This window comes from Chiloscyllium plagiosum, unplaced genomic scaffold, assembly GCF_037043375.1.
Source record: "Chiloscyllium plagiosum isolate Xiang-an unplaced genomic scaffold, Cpla_swu_hap1 HiC_scaffold_11, whole genome shotgun sequence".
NCBI lineage: Eukaryota > Metazoa > Chordata > Chondrichthyes > Orectolobiformes > Hemiscylliidae > Chiloscyllium > Chiloscyllium plagiosum.
Window position 1 is genome coordinate 46,864,440 of NW_028270149.1, and position 19,632 is coordinate 46,884,071.

At 37.9% G+C, this 19,632-nt stretch overlaps 1 protein-coding gene across 1 annotated transcript in view; it reads right to left on the minus strand.

Annotated features, from left to right (window-relative positions):
- Positions 1-4,829: 4,829 nt before the first annotated feature.
- The window catches only part of LOC122557248 (UDP-N-acetylglucosamine--peptide N-acetylglucosaminyltransferase 110 kDa subunit), an 82,216-nt gene continuing 67,413 nt past the window's right edge, over positions 4,830-19,632 (minus strand). The window contains exons 18-22 of the mRNA XM_087992029.1: positions 18,527-18,694; positions 18,037-18,189; positions 16,683-16,935; positions 8,314-8,437; positions 4,830-6,900 (exon numbers count right to left, since the gene is read on the minus strand). Of these exons, the coding sequence (XP_087848155.1) occupies positions 6,717-6,900; positions 8,314-8,437; positions 16,683-16,935; positions 18,037-18,189; positions 18,527-18,694 (882 nt within the window). The 3' untranslated portion in view covers positions 4,830-6,716. The remainder of the gene's footprint in view (positions 6,901-8,313; positions 8,438-16,682; positions 16,936-18,036; positions 18,190-18,526; positions 18,695-19,632) is intronic.

A 19,632-nucleotide genomic window follows, 5' to 3' on the forward strand; every position in this document is an offset into this window, starting at 1 on the left:
ATAAATCTGTTAGACTATAACCTGGTATTGTGATTCTTAACACAATTCAGCAAGAAACTAATTCATGTCCAGTTAAGTAACGCATCCCAAAAGAAATGTTGAATTTCAGAATATTCATGCCTGTGGCCCTTGAACCAAAAAAAGGTCCATTTCCCAACCAACCATTCAAGAAGCATGTCTATAATTTGCTTCACCACGCTAACTGGCAGATAACTCGGGTAGAATCCAGGCAATGATTATTCAAATAATTCTACAGAAGTTGGTATCCTATCACCATTATTTACACAGTCCCCTTGGCATTGATCTAGCTCCCTCAGAGCCAGATCTCAATGAACAACATGTCTGATGCTCCTGATCTTATCTGTCCAACCAAATTAAACAGCCTCGATCAGGGAACTTACTCTATGAAATCCACCTTCCTGAAGAGCTTATGCTCAAAACATTGACTCGCCTGCTCCTCGGATGCTGCCTGACTGGCTGTGCTTTTCCCAGCATCACTTTTTTTTTTAAGCCTGGCTACTCTCGTTATAAATATTACAATCATGGATATTGTGCATTTTACTTTGAACTCAAACTCCAACTCCTCAAACACTCAATGGAGCATCACTGTTCAGTGTTATTGGTCTCCATTTGGTCAAGTGGATTCACCACCTCCCAATTCAAGGTTCTTCATCAAGATGCCTTTAACCCTGGCACTGAACAGGCAACAATCTTTAGAGCTCCAAATCGTAACTGCAAAGACAGCATCTTTTCCTGCTGACTATCCTCTGCCCTATCACAACCACACTCCTTTTTAGTTTCCACCACGTGATTAGCATTCTGCAGCACGGTCTGTTTGCCCATCCACTCTGCAGTCTTCCTTTCCAACCACGCAGGTAGCAAACACCTCATACCATCAGTCACATTCAAGGTATAAACCAAAACAGTGAATGATGTAAATTAGAAAAAACAGACGTAGCTTTTTGGAGTTAACTCTGATTGCTCTCCACAGGTGCTGCCAGTCCTGCTGAACTTTACAAGCAATCTCTGTTTTTGGGTCCACATTGAATGTTGCAGTTCCATTATCTACTACATACCCAGACTTTCAGACTCAATCATTATCCCTGAGCAAATCTACAGTTCTATGTAGCCCAAATCCTAGAGCCAAATATACAGCTTCACCCCTCTTTGGTGCTCTGCAATGCTTGTAACTTAATAGTTCATCTCAGCAATTGTGACAGAGTCACTCAAGCCACAGGCACTTAGGCAGCTATAGCATTGCAGCCTTTCAGCCTCATGTGGCTGTCATGACTAACCACCATTCTTGTCATGGCTGTCTAACCGAAATTTAGTTAATCACACAGAACACAGACAAGTTAATGTTCAGAAAAAAGTAAAAAGGAGCACCTCTTACCTCTAGAATTTTCATCTTTACCAAATATCCAACTTAGCACTCAGATTTTACTTCAATGGTTCTCTGGAGTTGAAATGCTGAGCTCGTGAAAGGCATTGTAATAAAAACAAGTCAACCATATTAACTCCATTCTCTTGCATTCCCTTCACAGAGTGAGTCCAGGTTTAAAAGTTAACCAATAAAACCTTTTAGCTCTACACTGCCCAAGTACATTGTTGACTTGATCAAAATCTCTAAATGCCTACCCATGTCTAACAGGACCTTCAGCCCTGAAACTCAGTTAATATTTGTGCTATTGTCATTATTGTTCTATGCTCATTCAGGACAATGCACACCTCCATCGTTGGCTTATTGTAATATTCTTAGAATTATAGGGCCAATCCTGCTTTTCCCAGACTGGTTGAAGCTCTCACTAGAAAATATTTTATTTTTATTTTCCTTACGAGTTCCATCTCACTGAGGAAGTTTTAGGCCAATCCACATACAACAGCTCTAAAAATTATGCCTATGGTTTGACAGCTAGGATACATTGTTTCAGCAGCTGAAACAATGTAATACTTAAAAACCATATAAACAGCATTCCAAACAAAACCCTTTTCCCATCTTCCAAAGCAAAGATATTCTTCTGAAGATCCATATCTTCCACTAATAATTAGGATCTGAGCAAAGAACTATCAATGTCAAGATTTGTTGAAACACATCCATTATTATTAATACATCTCAAAGTCGAGTAACAGGAGCACAAACACTGAAACAGTCATGATGGTGGCTAATGTTGCTATATTACTTTTCTGTTTGGTTTGATTTATCACTATATGCACCCAGTATTATGACACGGCAGCGAATCCTTTTGCTAATTAAACCTAGAAAAGCTCACTTCACCTCAATCTGTTAAAAGTATGAGTGACACAGATTCCACAAGTTAAAGAAAAAGTATTAAATTTATTCTTTAAAAGTGAACATTAAACAACTGTTTACAACTCTAAATCTTTCTCTTAACTGCTTGTTATCTGCCTCCAACTCTATAACATAGCGTTCCAATAAACTCATTAAAATTACATCAACTTAATTTCAAAACCACCCAGCGGCAGTCGTCGGCATCAGTCTTCCTCTTCTTTGGTCTTGCTGCAAAGTAGTTTCTTATGAGAAAAGTACGTTTGATAGTGTGTTGCCGGCAGTTACTCCGGTGATTGCAGTTACTCTCACTAGCTAACTCTCAAAATGTCTGCTTCTTTATATTCAAATATTGAATCATCTCACTGGTTCAATGTTGACAAAACAATACATTCAAAATCGACTGGGCTTTAGTATCCTGGGGCATAATTTAAACTGATTCATTAAATTCAAATGGTTGTCAACATAGCAGCCAAAACTCAGGTATTTACTTCACAGCCAAAATGTTACATATTTTCAATTTTCCAGTACACTCAGACTGCTAATCAGTCATATGACAGATGGCTGCAAGTTCTCAGTGCAAAACAAGCTTTCATTCTCTGAAAGATATGGTACACGCCTTCAACTTCATAACACCAGAAACAGTGAAGTTTCATTTTGCATGCACTACAGGCAGATCATAACTTACAATATAATAGGAAGAACAACAGTGAGGAATACAAAGTTATTACTGCGAAGACACAAATTTACATTAGATCTGAAATTTGAGAAGTCCATTCAGAAGTCTAACAACAGTGGGGAAGCAGCTGTTTTTGAACCTGCTGGTACATTTTTAAAGCTTTAGTATCTTCTGTTTGATGTAACAGGTTGGAAGATATTATGGCCAGGGTGGGAGGGGTCTTTGATGGTGTCAGCTGCCTTTCCGAGCAGCGATAAGTATAGGTGGAGTCAATGGATGCAAGGTAGGCTTGCGTGACAGACTGGGCTGTGTTCATAACTGTGTAGTTTCTTATAGTCTCGGTCATAGCAGTTGCCAGACCAAGTCATGGTGCATCCAAATAGAATGCTCTCTTTGGTCCATCTATACAAGACGACAAAAGTCCTTACGAACATACCAAATTTCCCTTGGCTCCAAAAGGAAGAGGAGACTTTGTTGTGCCTTCTTTACCGTATTGGAATGACAAAAATATCAATTCTTATTCCCTGGTTGAAACATTTTATACATTGCACACCAGTTAATATGCAGTAACATTGTTACAAGTGAAATAAAAGTTTACTCTAATGGAATTTTTAAATTTTCTCATTTTAAAAGTATTACCATGTCTATAAACTGTAGAAAATGATAAGCAGAGAAGCTCATCGAGCCCTACAATACAGAAGATGCCCTGTGACACCAAGTCTATCCTTGCCAAAGATGCTTCATTTAGTGCTACATTTAATCAAACACTCCAAGAAAACATATGGTAAAAAGTGCAATGAAGTTTAGCCCCATACTCAAAATCCATTACTCTTCAAGTTCTTCAGATTCCATAAACATAGTTAGGAAAATAAGTTGTTGTTTGTTTCTTTAAACAGTGGAAATTAGGAGTTTTCTTTCACTCACTCTCACTTTTAGCAGATTATGAGGAGAGGTGAACTTTTCTGGGGTGCTAGTTTTAATTAGCAGAGGAGTTCGACCTGCACATCGTAACATATTATTTCCCTCCCTAAGACACCGTGCTGCAGCTGCAATGTAGATTATAACATTAGTACAGTATATAAAAAAATATTCTTTTCAAATTAACCATAAAGACTTGGCATTACAGTGGCTTTGTTAATTAACATTCACCAAAGTAACTGACCATATATTAAAGCAACAGTATAATTTTGTTGTATGGTTATTTTCCTTTCATAAAAATTAGAAATAGAAAGTAGTTAAAAATGATGAAATTAAACATTATTTTTCTTGCAGTCAGATGCTGAAAAGTTTTCAAACCTGAATGTCAAATATATACAAAAGAGTGCACATCTGCTCAATCTAAAATTAGCCTTTTGTAAAGAAAAACCTGAAAAAAAAAATGATAGCATCAGATTTCACATCAGGTAATTTGTTACATTTGCCAAGAGCAAATAATCCAATCCTTTCTGCCTTTTTTCCAAAAAGGTATTTTTCAGTTCAAAAAAGTCTTGTCTTCTATTAAAATACATCAAGACATTGGAATAACTCATCAAATCAAGTTAAATAATTTATACTGATTACAGAGCTTGCAAAATGTGCCAAATTGGGTGATTAGACTCTTCTTTTACAAGGAAGATGTTAAAAAAAACCCCACAAGAATAAGCTCATCAGCAACTCAGCTTGTGTAATTTGATGCAGAGCAGAATACAGAATCTTAAAAACATGCCACCTATGAACCAGACTGTACTGGGAAGAATAGTATGGGAGAACAAAGTAAATATTAAATAAACACATGGAAAAGGCCCAATTTGTAAATCTGATAGATGTTTGATATGATAGAGGCCATTTAAACAGCTCAGCACAGAAACACAAGAACACAAAGTGGAAACATCCAGCTGCTTTATAATTGTACACAGATACAATAGATTCTCATTCACATGTATTTACAGCTTCATACTTAAACAGCCTAAAATCCAGATTACGCAAGAAATTGGAGGTCTCAATGTCAATTAGAGGCGTTAAAATAACTGTCATGACAGAGGGAAAAAAAAGTAAATCTGAGCAAGAGTCACTAATGAAATAATCCACCTCAGATATTACAGTTTACACCATCATACCAAAAGTGAGATTTGTTTCAGAGCACGCTCACCTGCCTCTGTTGCCACCTCTCCCAATATCAGCATAAATCTCAGTACCATCCTTTATTTTAAATAAAATTAATATTTTATTAACCCCAGTGAACATCATAAGCCAGACATTATCCTGTCTTCGAATAAAAGGTATTAGAATTTTATCAGAAACCGGATCAAATGATCTAAAATAATAAAGTTGAACACTAGATTAAATGATCTGGTTTCACTTCATGTAAAAACTAAATATATGCACTTTGTTTACAGAGTTTTAGATAAGTGGGCAAGAAAGGGATAGTTCAATGTAAATATTTACAATCTACCCACCGGGTGCTCCCAGCAAACCAAATGGTATGTTAAGTTGAAGCAATGAGAGTTCAAATTTAAGTGATTCTTGATGCAGACCTGAGAATAATAACTCAAAGCAATTGTTATAGTTCTGAGAAAGTTGCTTGAATGACAAAAGTAAATCTTGCAAAAAAAACACCCACAAACCTTTTTTGTTTTACATATGCAATTACTGGTGCAAAAGGGGTTACCACCAAATATCACTGTGGCTAAAAACCACACACGTTGCTAATTCTACATAATAATAACTGATGAGATACTTACCTGTGGGCAAAAAAAAAAATCCTTAGCCCTTCACAAAATGATCCTACGAAAATCAAAAGGAGTTCATTTAAGCGAGGAACAGCAACCATGCTTCAGACCTGTTTTGAATTTTCCCGAACTGTTCTGCAATATGCCAGTCTCCAAAATGTAATTCCAGACCTCTCCGACTGTTGGAGTACTGCTATTCTCTAAATTACATACAATCATGCATCAAAACATATTACATCCTCAAGCTTCTGTAGCCATACAAGGAAATACATTCGAGTACAGATGTACTAGAGTTCATATCTGATGCACGTGAGCCAACAAAGGACAACTGGTATGCGCACTGTGCTGCATCACTAAGGAACTGGAGCAAATGAAGAGTACAGATGTATACTGGCCATTTGGCATACTCATTTTTCAATGCAGAAAGCAGTTTTCAACAAAGTACAATAACTTGGTAACTAAAAAGCCTGTCAAGGCAGAGAACACAGACTGAGAAGGAAGTGAGCCCCAATGGTTTATAAAAATAATTTGACAGGGAAACATTAAAAACAGAATAATAACTCTTTAAAGAGTCAGTCTAAAGCCTTCAATGAACCCTTCCAGTGATCCGGCCATCAAACGTTCAAAAGGAAGCTATGCAATTTGAATAGTGAACAGACAGTAATATCAGATTTTTTATCTTATAATTACTAGTGTGAAGTTCTAGCTAAATGGCATCACGAATATTTTCAGATCCATTCTCTTACAATGAATACAGGTACTCAATCTAAATCAGAGGTTGTGTTACTGCACATGGTGTACTTAATACAACCCATTTTAGCTTGGTTTAACTCCAGTATCAACAATCTTTCAGTAAAAGCGCTTCAATTTTTGAACAGTCACTCTGGGCTAATATGAAAATGTGTTATTGCCAGCACTTAGGGCTGTTCTTAAAAAAAAACTCCAAACAAAAAAAAAATTCAGTGCGCGATGGTTCATGGAGCCATGGGTGCAGTTCAGTATATTCATGTCAAAGTCACAAAGATCTGGCAATGGAGTAGATTCAAGCAGTTTCATTTGTCTCCATGGCTTTGAGTGGCTTAATCATATGGTCTGGTTTGTTGCCTGCAGCATAGTGCTCCCACATCTGCGTGTAGAGGCGCTCCAGATCCATAGTATACTGTTTGGTGTTGAACAGGGGGCTGCTTACTCTTTGTTTCCACACCTTTCCTCGGATTTTCTTCAGACTGCATAAGAAAACAACAAGCACAATGTTAAAACACTATCAAATTTAAATATGCAGAAACAGAGCTCTCTATACTCAAACAATATCAAGCACACTTTTTTCTGCAAAATGTACCACGCATTTGATAACTAAATATTCAAAAGATTCATCAACCTGCTATTCTGGTGCTAAGACTCTACATTAAGACATGGAATGCCCACTTCCCAACAGTGCTTGCAAATAAAAAGCCACAATTTATTCTTATTAATTTATTTCTTTAGAAATAAGGAAATAGCAGGTTTACTGAATATGTCACATTGTCTTTACAGTTTAAAGCAGGCTGATAGTTACAAGATTAAAGATATTTGAGAATGCGCTTTTGAGAATGTGAGACAATATTTGCCAAACCTTGGTAGAATACTGACATGTACGATATCTTAATATTTCCTCCTCGTGTAAACAACCAAGGTGAGACTTATAGATTTGTACTCCTTAAATATTTTCAAATGTATCAGATTATCACCTGTTTAGATATGTACCATCAACAGAGAGGAGTAAAAAAAATCACTATCCAGAAAGTTTTTTTTTTAACATTCCAGCTCAAAATCTTAAAACAAGCAACTGAAAAAAAATTCTTTGAAAATTAACAGAGGAGCAATGATTTATCTCCAGTTTATCCCAATTAGCTATACATTTATACAAGCTCCTGTATGCACTACAGGTTTCAAAACAACAGACCCCTGTCCTCAGTTAACTAATCAAGTAAACACTGATCCAAGAGGTTCTCTGTGGCAGTGGTAGTATCCCTAGCTCTGGGACTGGGAGACCCAGATTCAAGCCTCATCTGCTACAGAGGTGTGTAATAACATCTCTGAATAGGTCAATTTGGAAAAAAAAGGTTAATTTAAAAAGAAATTGACCCAAGCAACACCACCAAGCTTCTTCCTTTATAAAAAAAGGGAGCAAAGCAGAAAGCACATGAACGTTTCCGATAAACTAAGATATGTAGACTCCCACGATGCTACAACAGAACTGCCGCTTTCCTCGAGACAGGTGGTGCAATCATCCAAGTAAAACAAAGCATCTCCAAAACCAGTCCTTTAATTATCTTACCTTTGGAATAAGCTACATCATATTAACGTACTGTACATCTTGCATAAGTATAATCTATAGCATACAATACCAAGCCGAAGTATTTCACTCATTTGGCAATTTTAATAACTTGGTCAACATTCAAATAACCAATTTCTATCTGCCTGTTCCAACCAGTTTCAATAGCTTTCTTTACTGAATTCAGATTTTGTACATGTACTCAATGTCAAAGAAAACGGATTAAAAAAATCAATATCAAATTGCTGCACTTCTGTATTATGTAAACTGACAACTTAAGTCAGTAAAACAGAAAGAGAGAGAATTGAATATTATTAGAACGTACTATTCCATATCTGTTCCCAAAAGAACAGCAATATCCTCATACTCTTGTCTGGTCTTTGCAATCAGTTCTGGACATCCCAAACACATTAGCTGTGAAGCTGCAACACGAGATGCAAGTGTTTCACCTACAAGGAAAATAAAACATTTAACATATGGAAGTGCAAATGTAAACCAAACAGATTCATATTACACAAATCAAATCAGGAGTTCCCAAAGTGTGGTTAAGTATTAGGCTTAGTGAGGCAGCAAGTTCTTAACATAATAATAGAAGTCTTGGAACTTCAACTGACAGTTGAGGACCTCTTAAATGGTGGCTTTTATTTTCCTGTTCAGAGGTAGATAAAATGAGAGAGCAAGAAAGGGTGAGAAAAAAGGGAGAAGGAAGGAAAGAAAGAGGGGAACGGAGATTGATCACGGCACACGGAGGTTTTTTTCTCTTGTACAGTTGACAAACAAACATCTGAAAAAATCTGAAGTGTTGTTTGACATTGTTTGCACATAAACCCCACCTCCTCCAAATCAAGTGTATCCAGCAATTAAAGCTACAAGTCTAAACTCTTATTATTCAAAGTTTAGTTGATTTAAATCAGTAATCAACAGCTCAATCCAAGAAATCACACCCATTCAAAGTTTTAGTGAATCCTTTGTAATTCAGAATATCCAAATAGTTTCATGCTCCAGTTCCTCATCCTCAAACAAATACTTACTCCCAACATATCTGAATATTCACGAATGATGCTAAGTGCTCTGGTGATTAATCCACTGCATATAAACTGACATGGAAGTACCCTTCATATGGGCTGAAAACCATCAAATATTCACAAAAGAATATGGAGAATGCTTCTTTCCAAAAAGGAACAGTAATGGAGTTCCAAATAGAATGGAATATAGTGCAGAGAAATGTGGGCATTTTATTGAGGAATAAGTAGGGAATGTTATTTGGTAAGACATTTCAAAAAGCGGAAGAACTTTTCAGGGTCAGAAATCTTAGTTGATTTCTTTAGCCATGCTGCATGTAACGGCCCTGCTCAAATATCAAGACAGATAATGTCAGATATCGTCCTGCTTTGTTTCAAGTGAGTTTCACTGATAAAAGAGCAAACCCTACTCTTTTCAAAGTCTGTTACAACAGTACACACGCTCTAGAAACTTTCAACTTAATCACCTATCAAGATGACCTTCAACAGGAAATTCATCACATATTGTCTTATTTATGAAAGTGAACTTCAGAAGTTCCTGCAGTTGCTTCAATGCATAGATTTTATGTTTATATCATGTGAATCTCAGTGGAAAACAGAAAAATAGGTTCAAGGTGGAGAGTTTGCACTATTACTCAATGAAAGCATTTGTGGAATTTTTAGAGATGCCTTTGTTCAAGAGATCAGGATGAAGAAATTTGAGTGGAGTTTCCGCTGTGGGCAGTCTCGCAGCACCAGAGACCCAGGTTCAATTCCCGCCTCAGGCAACTGTCTGTGTGGAGTTTGCACATTCTCCCTGTGTCTGCGTGGGTTTCCTCTGGGTGCTCCGGTTTCCTCCCACAATCCAAAAATGTGCAGGTCAGGTGAATTGGCCACGCTAAATTTCCCGTAGTGTTAGGTGAAGGGGTAAATGTTGGAGAATGGGTCTGGGTGGGTTACGCTTTGGCGGGTCGGTGTGGGCTTGTTGGGCCGAAGGGCCTGTTTCCACACTGTAGGGAATCTAATCTAATCTTAAGAAAAACTGGGGAAAGTAGTCACTCGTGGGAGAAGTCTATTTGAACCCTAATGGTAACCATGTGGAACAAAGTATTTAAGAAATAACTGTTGACATACGCGATAAAAGAACAGCACATCAATCGGAACAATCGGAAGCATAGAAAAGGAGTTCAAAGAATGCCTACAAGATAGCTTATTAGCGTTTCTTACATTTTGGAAATGACCAATGAACAGACTGTATGTGATAAATGACAAGATAACAGTAGTTCATGAGATGACAGTACTCATTAATAACATCCAGGTTAATGCACACATAGGCAACTACAACCAAAATGATTAAATTTTACATCCAGTGAGAAGGGGAAAACAGTGGGGCTAACATTTGTATTTATTTAGATTGATAATACCTACATGACCGTATGAAACCTGACCTAGATAAAGTGAATTGGTGTTCTAGATTAGGGGATAGATCAATAGACAGAAGTAACCATTTGAGAAGGGGATGATTCAGAATACAGAGCTTTCTGACTATCATGATACCACGGCTGTGATATTTACATATTTTAATGCCATTTCTAAGTTTGGATATTTTTTAAATTGAACTTGTGGTCTGTGTTACATGCACCCTGAAAGGGTCTTAGGTGTAATGTCCTCATAACACCAGAGGGGGAAAAAAGTCCCTGAAGACAACAGGTTTTTATTTACATTGGAAAATATTTACAAGCAAACAATGTAAACAGTGGGTCATGAGTCTTTAGGTTAAATCAGAGATAGAGAAAGCACCCATCATTCGAGAAATAAGCTCTGCTAGATTCTTGATTACAGCTGAATGTGTAATGCTCCTGAGAGAAAGAAGAAGAATTTTTTGCAGCAGTAGCAGGTCCGGTGAGAGTGCAAACCAGGGATTTACCAGGAAGGCAAATTAACCCTTTAATAAAACTTAGTCCGTGAATAGGCAGATAGTACACTGAGCAGGACTGGACATGGGACTGCTGAGTAAATGAAGTAATATACTCAGGCAGTTGTTTTACCCAAAGGACTACAGAGGTATTGTCACCCACCAACCCTCTTCGTCTAGCACAAAAAAGGTTCTGTACGCCAATTTGGTAAGTTACTAGTTTTTTTCAAATACTCTTTGGGAATTCAGAATAGTGGGAATGGATGTTAGGGCAGTAGCATGCTCCTCCTGTAGAATACGGGAAGTAAGGTTCACCACTAGTGTCCCCCACTGATTTCAGCTGTGGGAAGTGCACCAACTCCAGGCCCTTCGGAAACTTAGGGTACTGGAGCTGATGAACTTCGGATCATTTGGGAGGTGAAAGGGGTAACAAGAGGAGTCTCACCTCAGGTACAGAAAAAAGGCAGATGGGTTACAGTTAGGGAAGAGGCAGACAATGCAAGGATCCCCTCTGGCCATTCCACGCTCAATAATAAGTATATCGTTTTTTTTTGGGGGGGGGGGGGGGGTGAAGTGACCTACCAGAGGACAGCTATAGTGGCCACGGCTGAGGGTGAGCTTGGCTCGGAGGCTCAGAAGTGGGGTGGAGGGGAGGGAATTCCCAGAAGGTATGTTGCCTCCCAGGTGCCAGGGTCTGATATATGAGTGATAGAGTCCACAAGGTTTGGAAGGAAGGGAGAGGGGAGTGAGCAGCCAGAAGTCATGGTGCCATCAGCACCAATGACATACTTAGAAAGAGGGATGACTATCTAAAAAAAAAAGTAGTGATTTCAGTGAGTTAGGTTGGAAGCTAAAAAGCAGAACGAGCAGAGTAGTAATCTCAGGATGATTACCGGTACCATGTGCAAGCGAGGCAAGGCTGGTGCGGGGGGGGGGGGGGGGGGGGTCATGGATCATGTAGTCTGCTAAAATGAACTGGCCAATTACAGCTCATTTAGTGTTTTCTTTTGATATATCCCTTAACTGTGTCCATTGGTTGGAGTACATAGGGAGCGAAAACCAAAAAGATGACGTGCTTAAATCATATACATTAGCTTTAGCAGAGCTAAAGTATTATTAACAATTCATTAATTATTGCGTTTAAGCTATAAAACTTGGCGTCTGGCACTAGCTATTCAGAAAGTCTGGTTAGGAACAATAAAGTTTAACGTTGAGTGATATTAAATATTTTCATTTTACAGTACTGCAAGTTCAGGGGACAGGGAAGCTGTTTCAACTGAAGTGTCACTGCATAGACAAAGATCAGATTAAGTGCAGATAAGAGGGCAAAGGGAGGGGTGAAGATGGATAGACAGTATTGGAATCATCTTAAAAAAGGTAAAATAAAACTCCTGACCAAAGCACCAGATGGAAACACAAAAGAACATGCTTCACCCAATTAAGGCAGGGTCTTACATGTTGATAACCGGAGCTCAATTTAGCAGAAGTTTGGACAGTAGAGTCACAGATGTACAGCATGGAAACACACTCTTTGGTCCAACCTGTCCATATCAACCAGATATCCCAATCCAATCTAGTCCCACCTGCCAGCACCCAGCCCCTATCCCTCTAAACCTTTCCTATTCATATACCCATCCAAATGCCTCTTAAATGTTGCAATTGTATCAGTCTCCACCACTTCCTCTGACAGCTCATTCCACATACGTACCAGTCTCTGCACGAAAATGTTGTCCCTTATGTCTCTTTTATATCTTTCCCCTCACCCTAAGCCTATGCCCTCTAGTTCTGAACTCCTGAAAAGACTGACTATTTACCCTATCCATGCTCCTCAATTTTGTAAACCTCTCTAGATTACAAGAGGTTGGATTAGGACAGGAGATGGGGTCATAGGGAACAGAATGGGACAAACTGACAAACGGTCATCCTAAGTTGTTGGAGCTACTGTTCAACTAAGTGAAGGTAGTGGCATAGCATTAAATGTAGTGATATTACAGAACACCAAGTTAATGTTCTGGGGGTAAGGGTTTATAACCCACCATGGCAACTGGTGAAACTTGAATTTAATGAAAAAAAAATCTAGCTTAATAACCACCATATAACCATTGTTGATTGTGGGGGAAAAACAAACATTAGCTTCATGAAATGTTCTTTACAAAAGAATATCTGCCACTTTACCTGTGGCCTCCATGTATTTCCAGAACTGCAGCGAGACTTGACTGCCAAAATTGGATGGGTAATAAAAGCTGGCATAGCCATAACACACAAACACCATAAGTGATTAATAAGTACACGTGGAGAGAGAAGAATGCTTCTTGCTAATATATTATGCAAGAAGAACTATACAGAACTATGGTCTGGGATTGATGGGATGAGTTGGTACTGATAGCCAGAGGTTGTGTGCAAGAGACAATGCATGCCACAGAGAATGGATCTCAGGGTATCGTGAAGCAGTCCTGCAGTAAGTATCACAGTAATCTGGGAAGTGTCCCCTACAATCAGTTCGCAGGAAGCAGCATGTGTAGTAGTATATAAATTGGGGCACAAGTGAATGAGGCTAACCAGAGAGTAGCTGGTGCTGAGTTCAACAGTGAAACATATCAGCGTGAAACAACAGAAACACTGCAAGTTGCATTTTTAAGTTACAAGCAGCCACTCTGATTCAACTGACAAAGTTAGGGTCACTTCAGTTATGAAGATACATTAGAGGAGGTTGGATTGTTCTCCTTGGAAAGGAAAAAGGCTAGGAGATTTCAAAATCATGAGCTGAATAGGGGGCATTGATTTAAAAGTGACATGCAAAAGCAGCACATGGATGGGCGCAACCTCAAGAAGCTGTACACCCATCCAAGACAAAAGCAGCCTATTGGACTGCTACTAAATTAAATTAACTTATGCCAAGAGTTCCAAAGAGACACCACAACCCCGAGAGAAGAAATTGCTCTTCATCTCAGTCTTAAATTAGCACCCGTTTATTCTGAAACTATGCCCACAGGTCCTACATTTGCACAAGAGGAAAAATATTTTCTAAGCACTGACCCTGTCAAGCTCTTTAAGAATCCCACCTGTTTTGTAAATTTCAGTGGAGCAGAATCTCAATCTGTTTAGCCGATGTTCAGAAGACAATCCCTCCATACTGGGGGATCATCTTAAATGAACTTTCTCTGAACTGCCTCCAATGAAGATTATATCTTATGGTATAAGGGAACCAAAGATGCTCACAGTACTCCACATGGTCTCACAAACATCATGGAGAGTTACAATAAGACTCCCCAATTTCTATAATCCAATTTTGTGGGGCAGCAGGGTGCTGTGGTTAGCACTGCTGCCTCAGCACCAGGGACCAGGGTTCGATTGCACCCTCAGACAACTGTGTGGAGTTTGCACATTCTCCCCATGTCTGAGAGAGCTTCCTCCCACAGTCCAAAGATTTCCAAGTAGATTGGCCAAACTAAATTGCCCTGTCTGGGATTGTGTAGGTTGGGTTGGTTAAGTATGGGAAATTCAGGGTTGTAGGGATAGTGGAATGGGATTGGTCTGGGTGGGCTACTCAGAATTGCTATGGACTCAATGGGCAGAATGGCCTGCTTCCACACTGCAGAGATTCTATGGTACAAAGGTGCCATTAAAAACCTTCCTGATTACTGGCTGCGTGTCTTAGCTTTCAGTGTCTTGCACAAAGTACACTCAAGTCCCTTTCTGTTGCAGCTTTCTGCAGTTTTCCTCCATTTAATTAATACTACCCTTTTGGTCTCCCTTGCAAAATGAACAACTTCACATTTTCCCTCATTATACTGTTATGGCTTACTCTTGTTCCAAGTTTCAATGTTTCAATGATGCAGTGAAAACAGTTCAAGGTCCACAAGTCCAGGAGAAACCCACAATCCCAAAGCATTTCTAACACAAAGGACAGAACTTCAGTTGAAATCCATTTGATGGAAGTTGGACCTAGAAGTCATCACAGAAGGAGACATGGCTGTGAAAATGAGATTTCATAAACACCTTAACACACCAGAAGGGAAATGAAATCAGTAAAATAATGAATGAAAGACACAACATAGAATTCCCAAGAGAGAACAGTGTCAAGATAACCATACCTGAACAAACTTAGAGAACTGCCAGTTAATTAAATGGTATTTTAAAAAAAAACAAATACTATATATGCCATATATTTGGAAACTGAAGCACTATAAAAACTCAGGTGTGGCAGAATTGAAAGAGAAAGACGACTATCGATTTTTCTGTTTTAGGAAGTGATTAATGGTATGGTTTCTTCTATCCTGGTAGAAACTTCACCTCTAACTTTATTTACTTTTTATAAAAAAGACATTAGTTGAACATGATCCAGATAATTTGTGGTCTTAATTACTTGAACACTTTTCAGGGAAAATACTTGGTGTTTCGCAGTTTTGGAGTTTGTTTTAGAGAAGATTTGTGAGTTTTGAGAAGATTTGTGAGTGAGTTTTGAGAAGATTTGTAGCTCAGGTTGAGGCTCTAGATGTAAGTTACATCCATTGTTTTAGAATTCCAGTTCAGGAAGCTTGCTGAAAGGAGTTATTCAGATTAAGTTTAGTTTCTGAAAAACCTTTTTGGCACATCTATTTTCGAACCTAATTGTTCTTAAGAGAAGGATTGGAAGAATACTCAATACTTTGTTTCCTACAAAGCTGCATTTTGGTGACAACTGTCTATACCTGCCATCTAAACATTTAACACCCTATTCTTTTTTGCCTTCAAAAACAAATATTTATAACCCAAAGATTTTGTTTCTCCTCCCAAAGTGAACTCTAGAAAGAAATCCAGTTTTTCCCTTCACCCAGAGCATATTTGTGTGCTTTTCCATCACCATTCAATAAGTTTTACTTCATAATAAATAAATAACTTTATGTTTAAGAAACAAACAATTTATGAATCCTTTTTATTTTATATCTAAGATCAAAAAAGCACATATATTGGCCATATCTCTATGCTTTTCTAAGCGGAGTAAAACAATTAGATTTTTGTTGTGACCTATCAAAAGACACTCCTCCCAGCCCAGTCAAAGAACTTTGGTGATATTATGTGGCACATAGCCCACATAACTGACATAACACAAACAATGAGATTAGTGTCCCACAGAGACACACTACGTAGCTATCCCTTTAGCTATTCAGGCAAAATATGATCAAACCAAACCAGCCTATAAATGTAAATCTCAAAGCAGCACCCAACATTATATGGGTCTCTGCAATTGGAGAACATGATCCCACCAATGAGTTACACAGCCAACCAATTTAGAATTGTCAGTTGATAATACATGGAGTCCATTCTTTGCAGACAAGAACACATCCACACATTATGTCCCTTTCAACTCAACAAAATAGGTGACAGCATACTTTGATTAATTTCTCAGGGCAATGTCTTGCCAATCAAAGTGAACTTGCCTGACTGAAAAGCTGAAACTGTCAGTCATCATCTAACTCAGATGTTTTTACGGCAATGCTTACCAATCAGAACTCACTTGATCAATGAAAAATCTCCTCTGAAATTATAAATGTGATTTTTCCCTTTACATTAGTATTTCTTACAAAATGAGAAAGCTTTAAAGTCTTTTTACAGCAATAATAAAATCAACAGCATTCAACTGAATAAAATAATCACTTGAAAAAATTAACAAGTGTATTTTATCAATAGTAATAAAGGAAGCACAAGTATCTTATTTAAGCTCAAAAGCTCCTTTAGTAACATTATGAGTGCCAACTTATAGTTTTTAGAAAAATTCTGACCCACCATCACACATACCTGGCATTGTCACCATTGGCGTCCCTGCCCAGAGTACATCCATTCCTGTTGTGTGTCCATTACAGAGTGGAGTGTCTAAACAGACATCAGCCATCTGTCCCCGCCTCACATGCTCCTCCTTTGGGGCAACAGGTGAAAAAATAATACGGTTGGCAGATAGTCCCATGCTCTGGGCATACTGCTGAATATTGGGTTCTCCCACAGCAGGGAATCGAAGTAGCCACAGCACACTATTAGAAACTCGCTTGAGGATCTGCAAGAAAGTACACATTCAGTATACTTAGTCAACAGCTAATGTCACTATTAGCACTTGCACTTCACAATTTCCTTCACACGAGTGACGTTTTGCAAAGATTTGGACTTTTAAAAAAAAAAACACATTTTATACAACAGATCATTAACCACTTTATCCAGTATTATAAATTTCAACAATCTCCCATGGAATTTCTCATAAATTGGATAATGCACAACTTTGTGTTATTAAAAATGTTTAAACTCGCCTGCAAAATTACAATCTGTTGCATTAAGCATAAAATTACAACCAAATTAATGTATGGTAAAGGAAGTTGATAATGAGAGAATGATCTCTGAACCAGAAATTTATAAGCAGAGAAAATATAAACATGATTTTCAATATTTAAATTGAGAGAATCTGGCACAAATTTTGAGCACAGCCCTCAAATGAAACTTTGTATCTGTATTTGCATTGAACAGTGATAAAAAGGGGGAAAGGCTGGGCAAAACTTTTTGGTGGGAGGCTGGAACTTACTGCCTGAAAGGTGTTTGAGTTAAAAACTCAATACATTTATTCAGTCCTTAGGTGTTCACTAATTTGACAGTAAAAAGTCAAGAAACTACAAATGTAATGTTAGTAGATACTAGAGACTTTACAGAACCAATAATGATACATGATAATGATAAATGATGGTGCAGAATGTCAATTCACGATGAAATGGAAACATTTAGTTTCAAAAGTATGGACAGAATAAGGAGATACCTTCTAAAATAATTCACTGAGGGATTATCAACAGTGTAGTTAGCACAATGATCTTCTAAACAGCACAGTGCCACTTCATTTGCTTAGACAATGTGAAACATCAGTATCTTACCTAAAACTGAACAATGCATATGTGAATGTGCAGTTGCTCACTGTTCTCCATTCCAGAAATACCCTGACCTTATTTACCTTATGGAGTGACAATTTCATTGTCATCTTCTGTGGTACTTAATCTAGGATTTGCAATCCTTTCCCTGCCCTTTAAATGATCATTTCTAATCACAAAATAATCAGTTTGAATAAAAGCTAAGAAACTATTCATTCACATTTTTACTGAACATTAAGTATGATACTTACACTGGCCCACATTTGTAGAGTATTTGGATCAATCTTATACAGCTGGTTAAAATTACAATAAACAATAGAATCTTCTGGTAATCCATATTGTGACCGTGTTGTAACAATGATTGTACGTGGTACCTCCTCGCCAGTTGCTGCTTTGTTGTTGATCTGATGGCAGATTGAATGTGTATTGATTAATTTTTATATAAAGTACAATGATAGTTTTACCAAGAATACAGCCTGTAGACAGATAATAATCCAAAATAAACACCTCACATCACTCTCCACATTCAAAATCAGTAATTGTTCACCAAGGACAACAAGTCATTTATGGCCATCAAACCCACCTGAACTTTAAACCTTCTTTCCAACATAAAAGTCTAGTTTACATGATAAATTAACTCATGATTTAGAAACACAATACTTCAGAGTTGGATCGACTTTTCTCCAGGCACAGAACCTCTAACTTCCCACCCACATCAAGTTCAATCATGCTCTCACTTACTTGTGTCGTTGCCAGACCATTACTGACTGTGAAATTGTTGATTGTGACCTGGATTTGCCCTTGGTTGATCATATTGATAATGGCTTCAGCTGCAGCATTCATTGGGACAACAGGCATTGAAAGTGCAGAGTTTGTATCAGAGTTGTCTCCACCATCAGGACACTTCAGCTGCAAATTGCACAGGCAATGTATGAAAAATTCAGTACAACAGCATTTACTACTTCTGACTAATCTAATGTCTCAAAAGTATTACAACCATCCCGATGAAAACGTACTGCACAGTTCTGGATGCCACACTTATCAATAGCCAAACTGCACATCAACAATTACAAAGTTGTGTTTCAAAAGAAATAATTTTTTTAGGTTGCAATTTGAATAATGTTTCAGCTAATGCTATGAATAGATGTTCCTGCTATCAATGTGACTGACAAGAACCAAGAGTGTGTGACTTACAGTTTTCAGTCAAAGACGACTATAAAACTGGCCACTGATTTGCGATGCCATCTGTTATCCTGTATGTGTGCTGAAACTCTGCATTTTCTACTTGCTACAGAGGTGAAAATATGCAAAAACTATACCAATTCTTAAACCTGACGTAACTAAGTGGTCGAAATGTCCTCAATTTGAAGCCCCGGGACTATCCCTTTTACAAAGAAGCAAATATCTTAACCTCAAAAACACAAAGTCGATCTTTATTAAAGCAAAAATATTGTGGCAACAACCTAAGTTTATAACAAACTAATGCATTCTGCAAAGAAATTAACATTTATTTTCCTTTTGACGACAGGTTACTGCTCACAAAGGGATATTTAAAGGTCTGGCAAGGTTATGGAACCGGAGGTTAGGATTTTATGCACCCTGGTCTAGGTTCCACAACACACCACATACAACACAAGGCCAAGGGCAAAGGTTCTTTCCTTGTGAGTAACAGAAGTCCAAACATCAGTCAATTCGCAGGAAATTAGCTTTGAGCAAATTTTCATTCTGGGAGGTGAATTGTGCAGCCTCCAAACAATGGTAATAATCAATATGGATATATGCTAGAGAAAATGTTTTTGACAACTAATGGTACTAAAATAGGCAACACTCGATCTACAGGAAATATT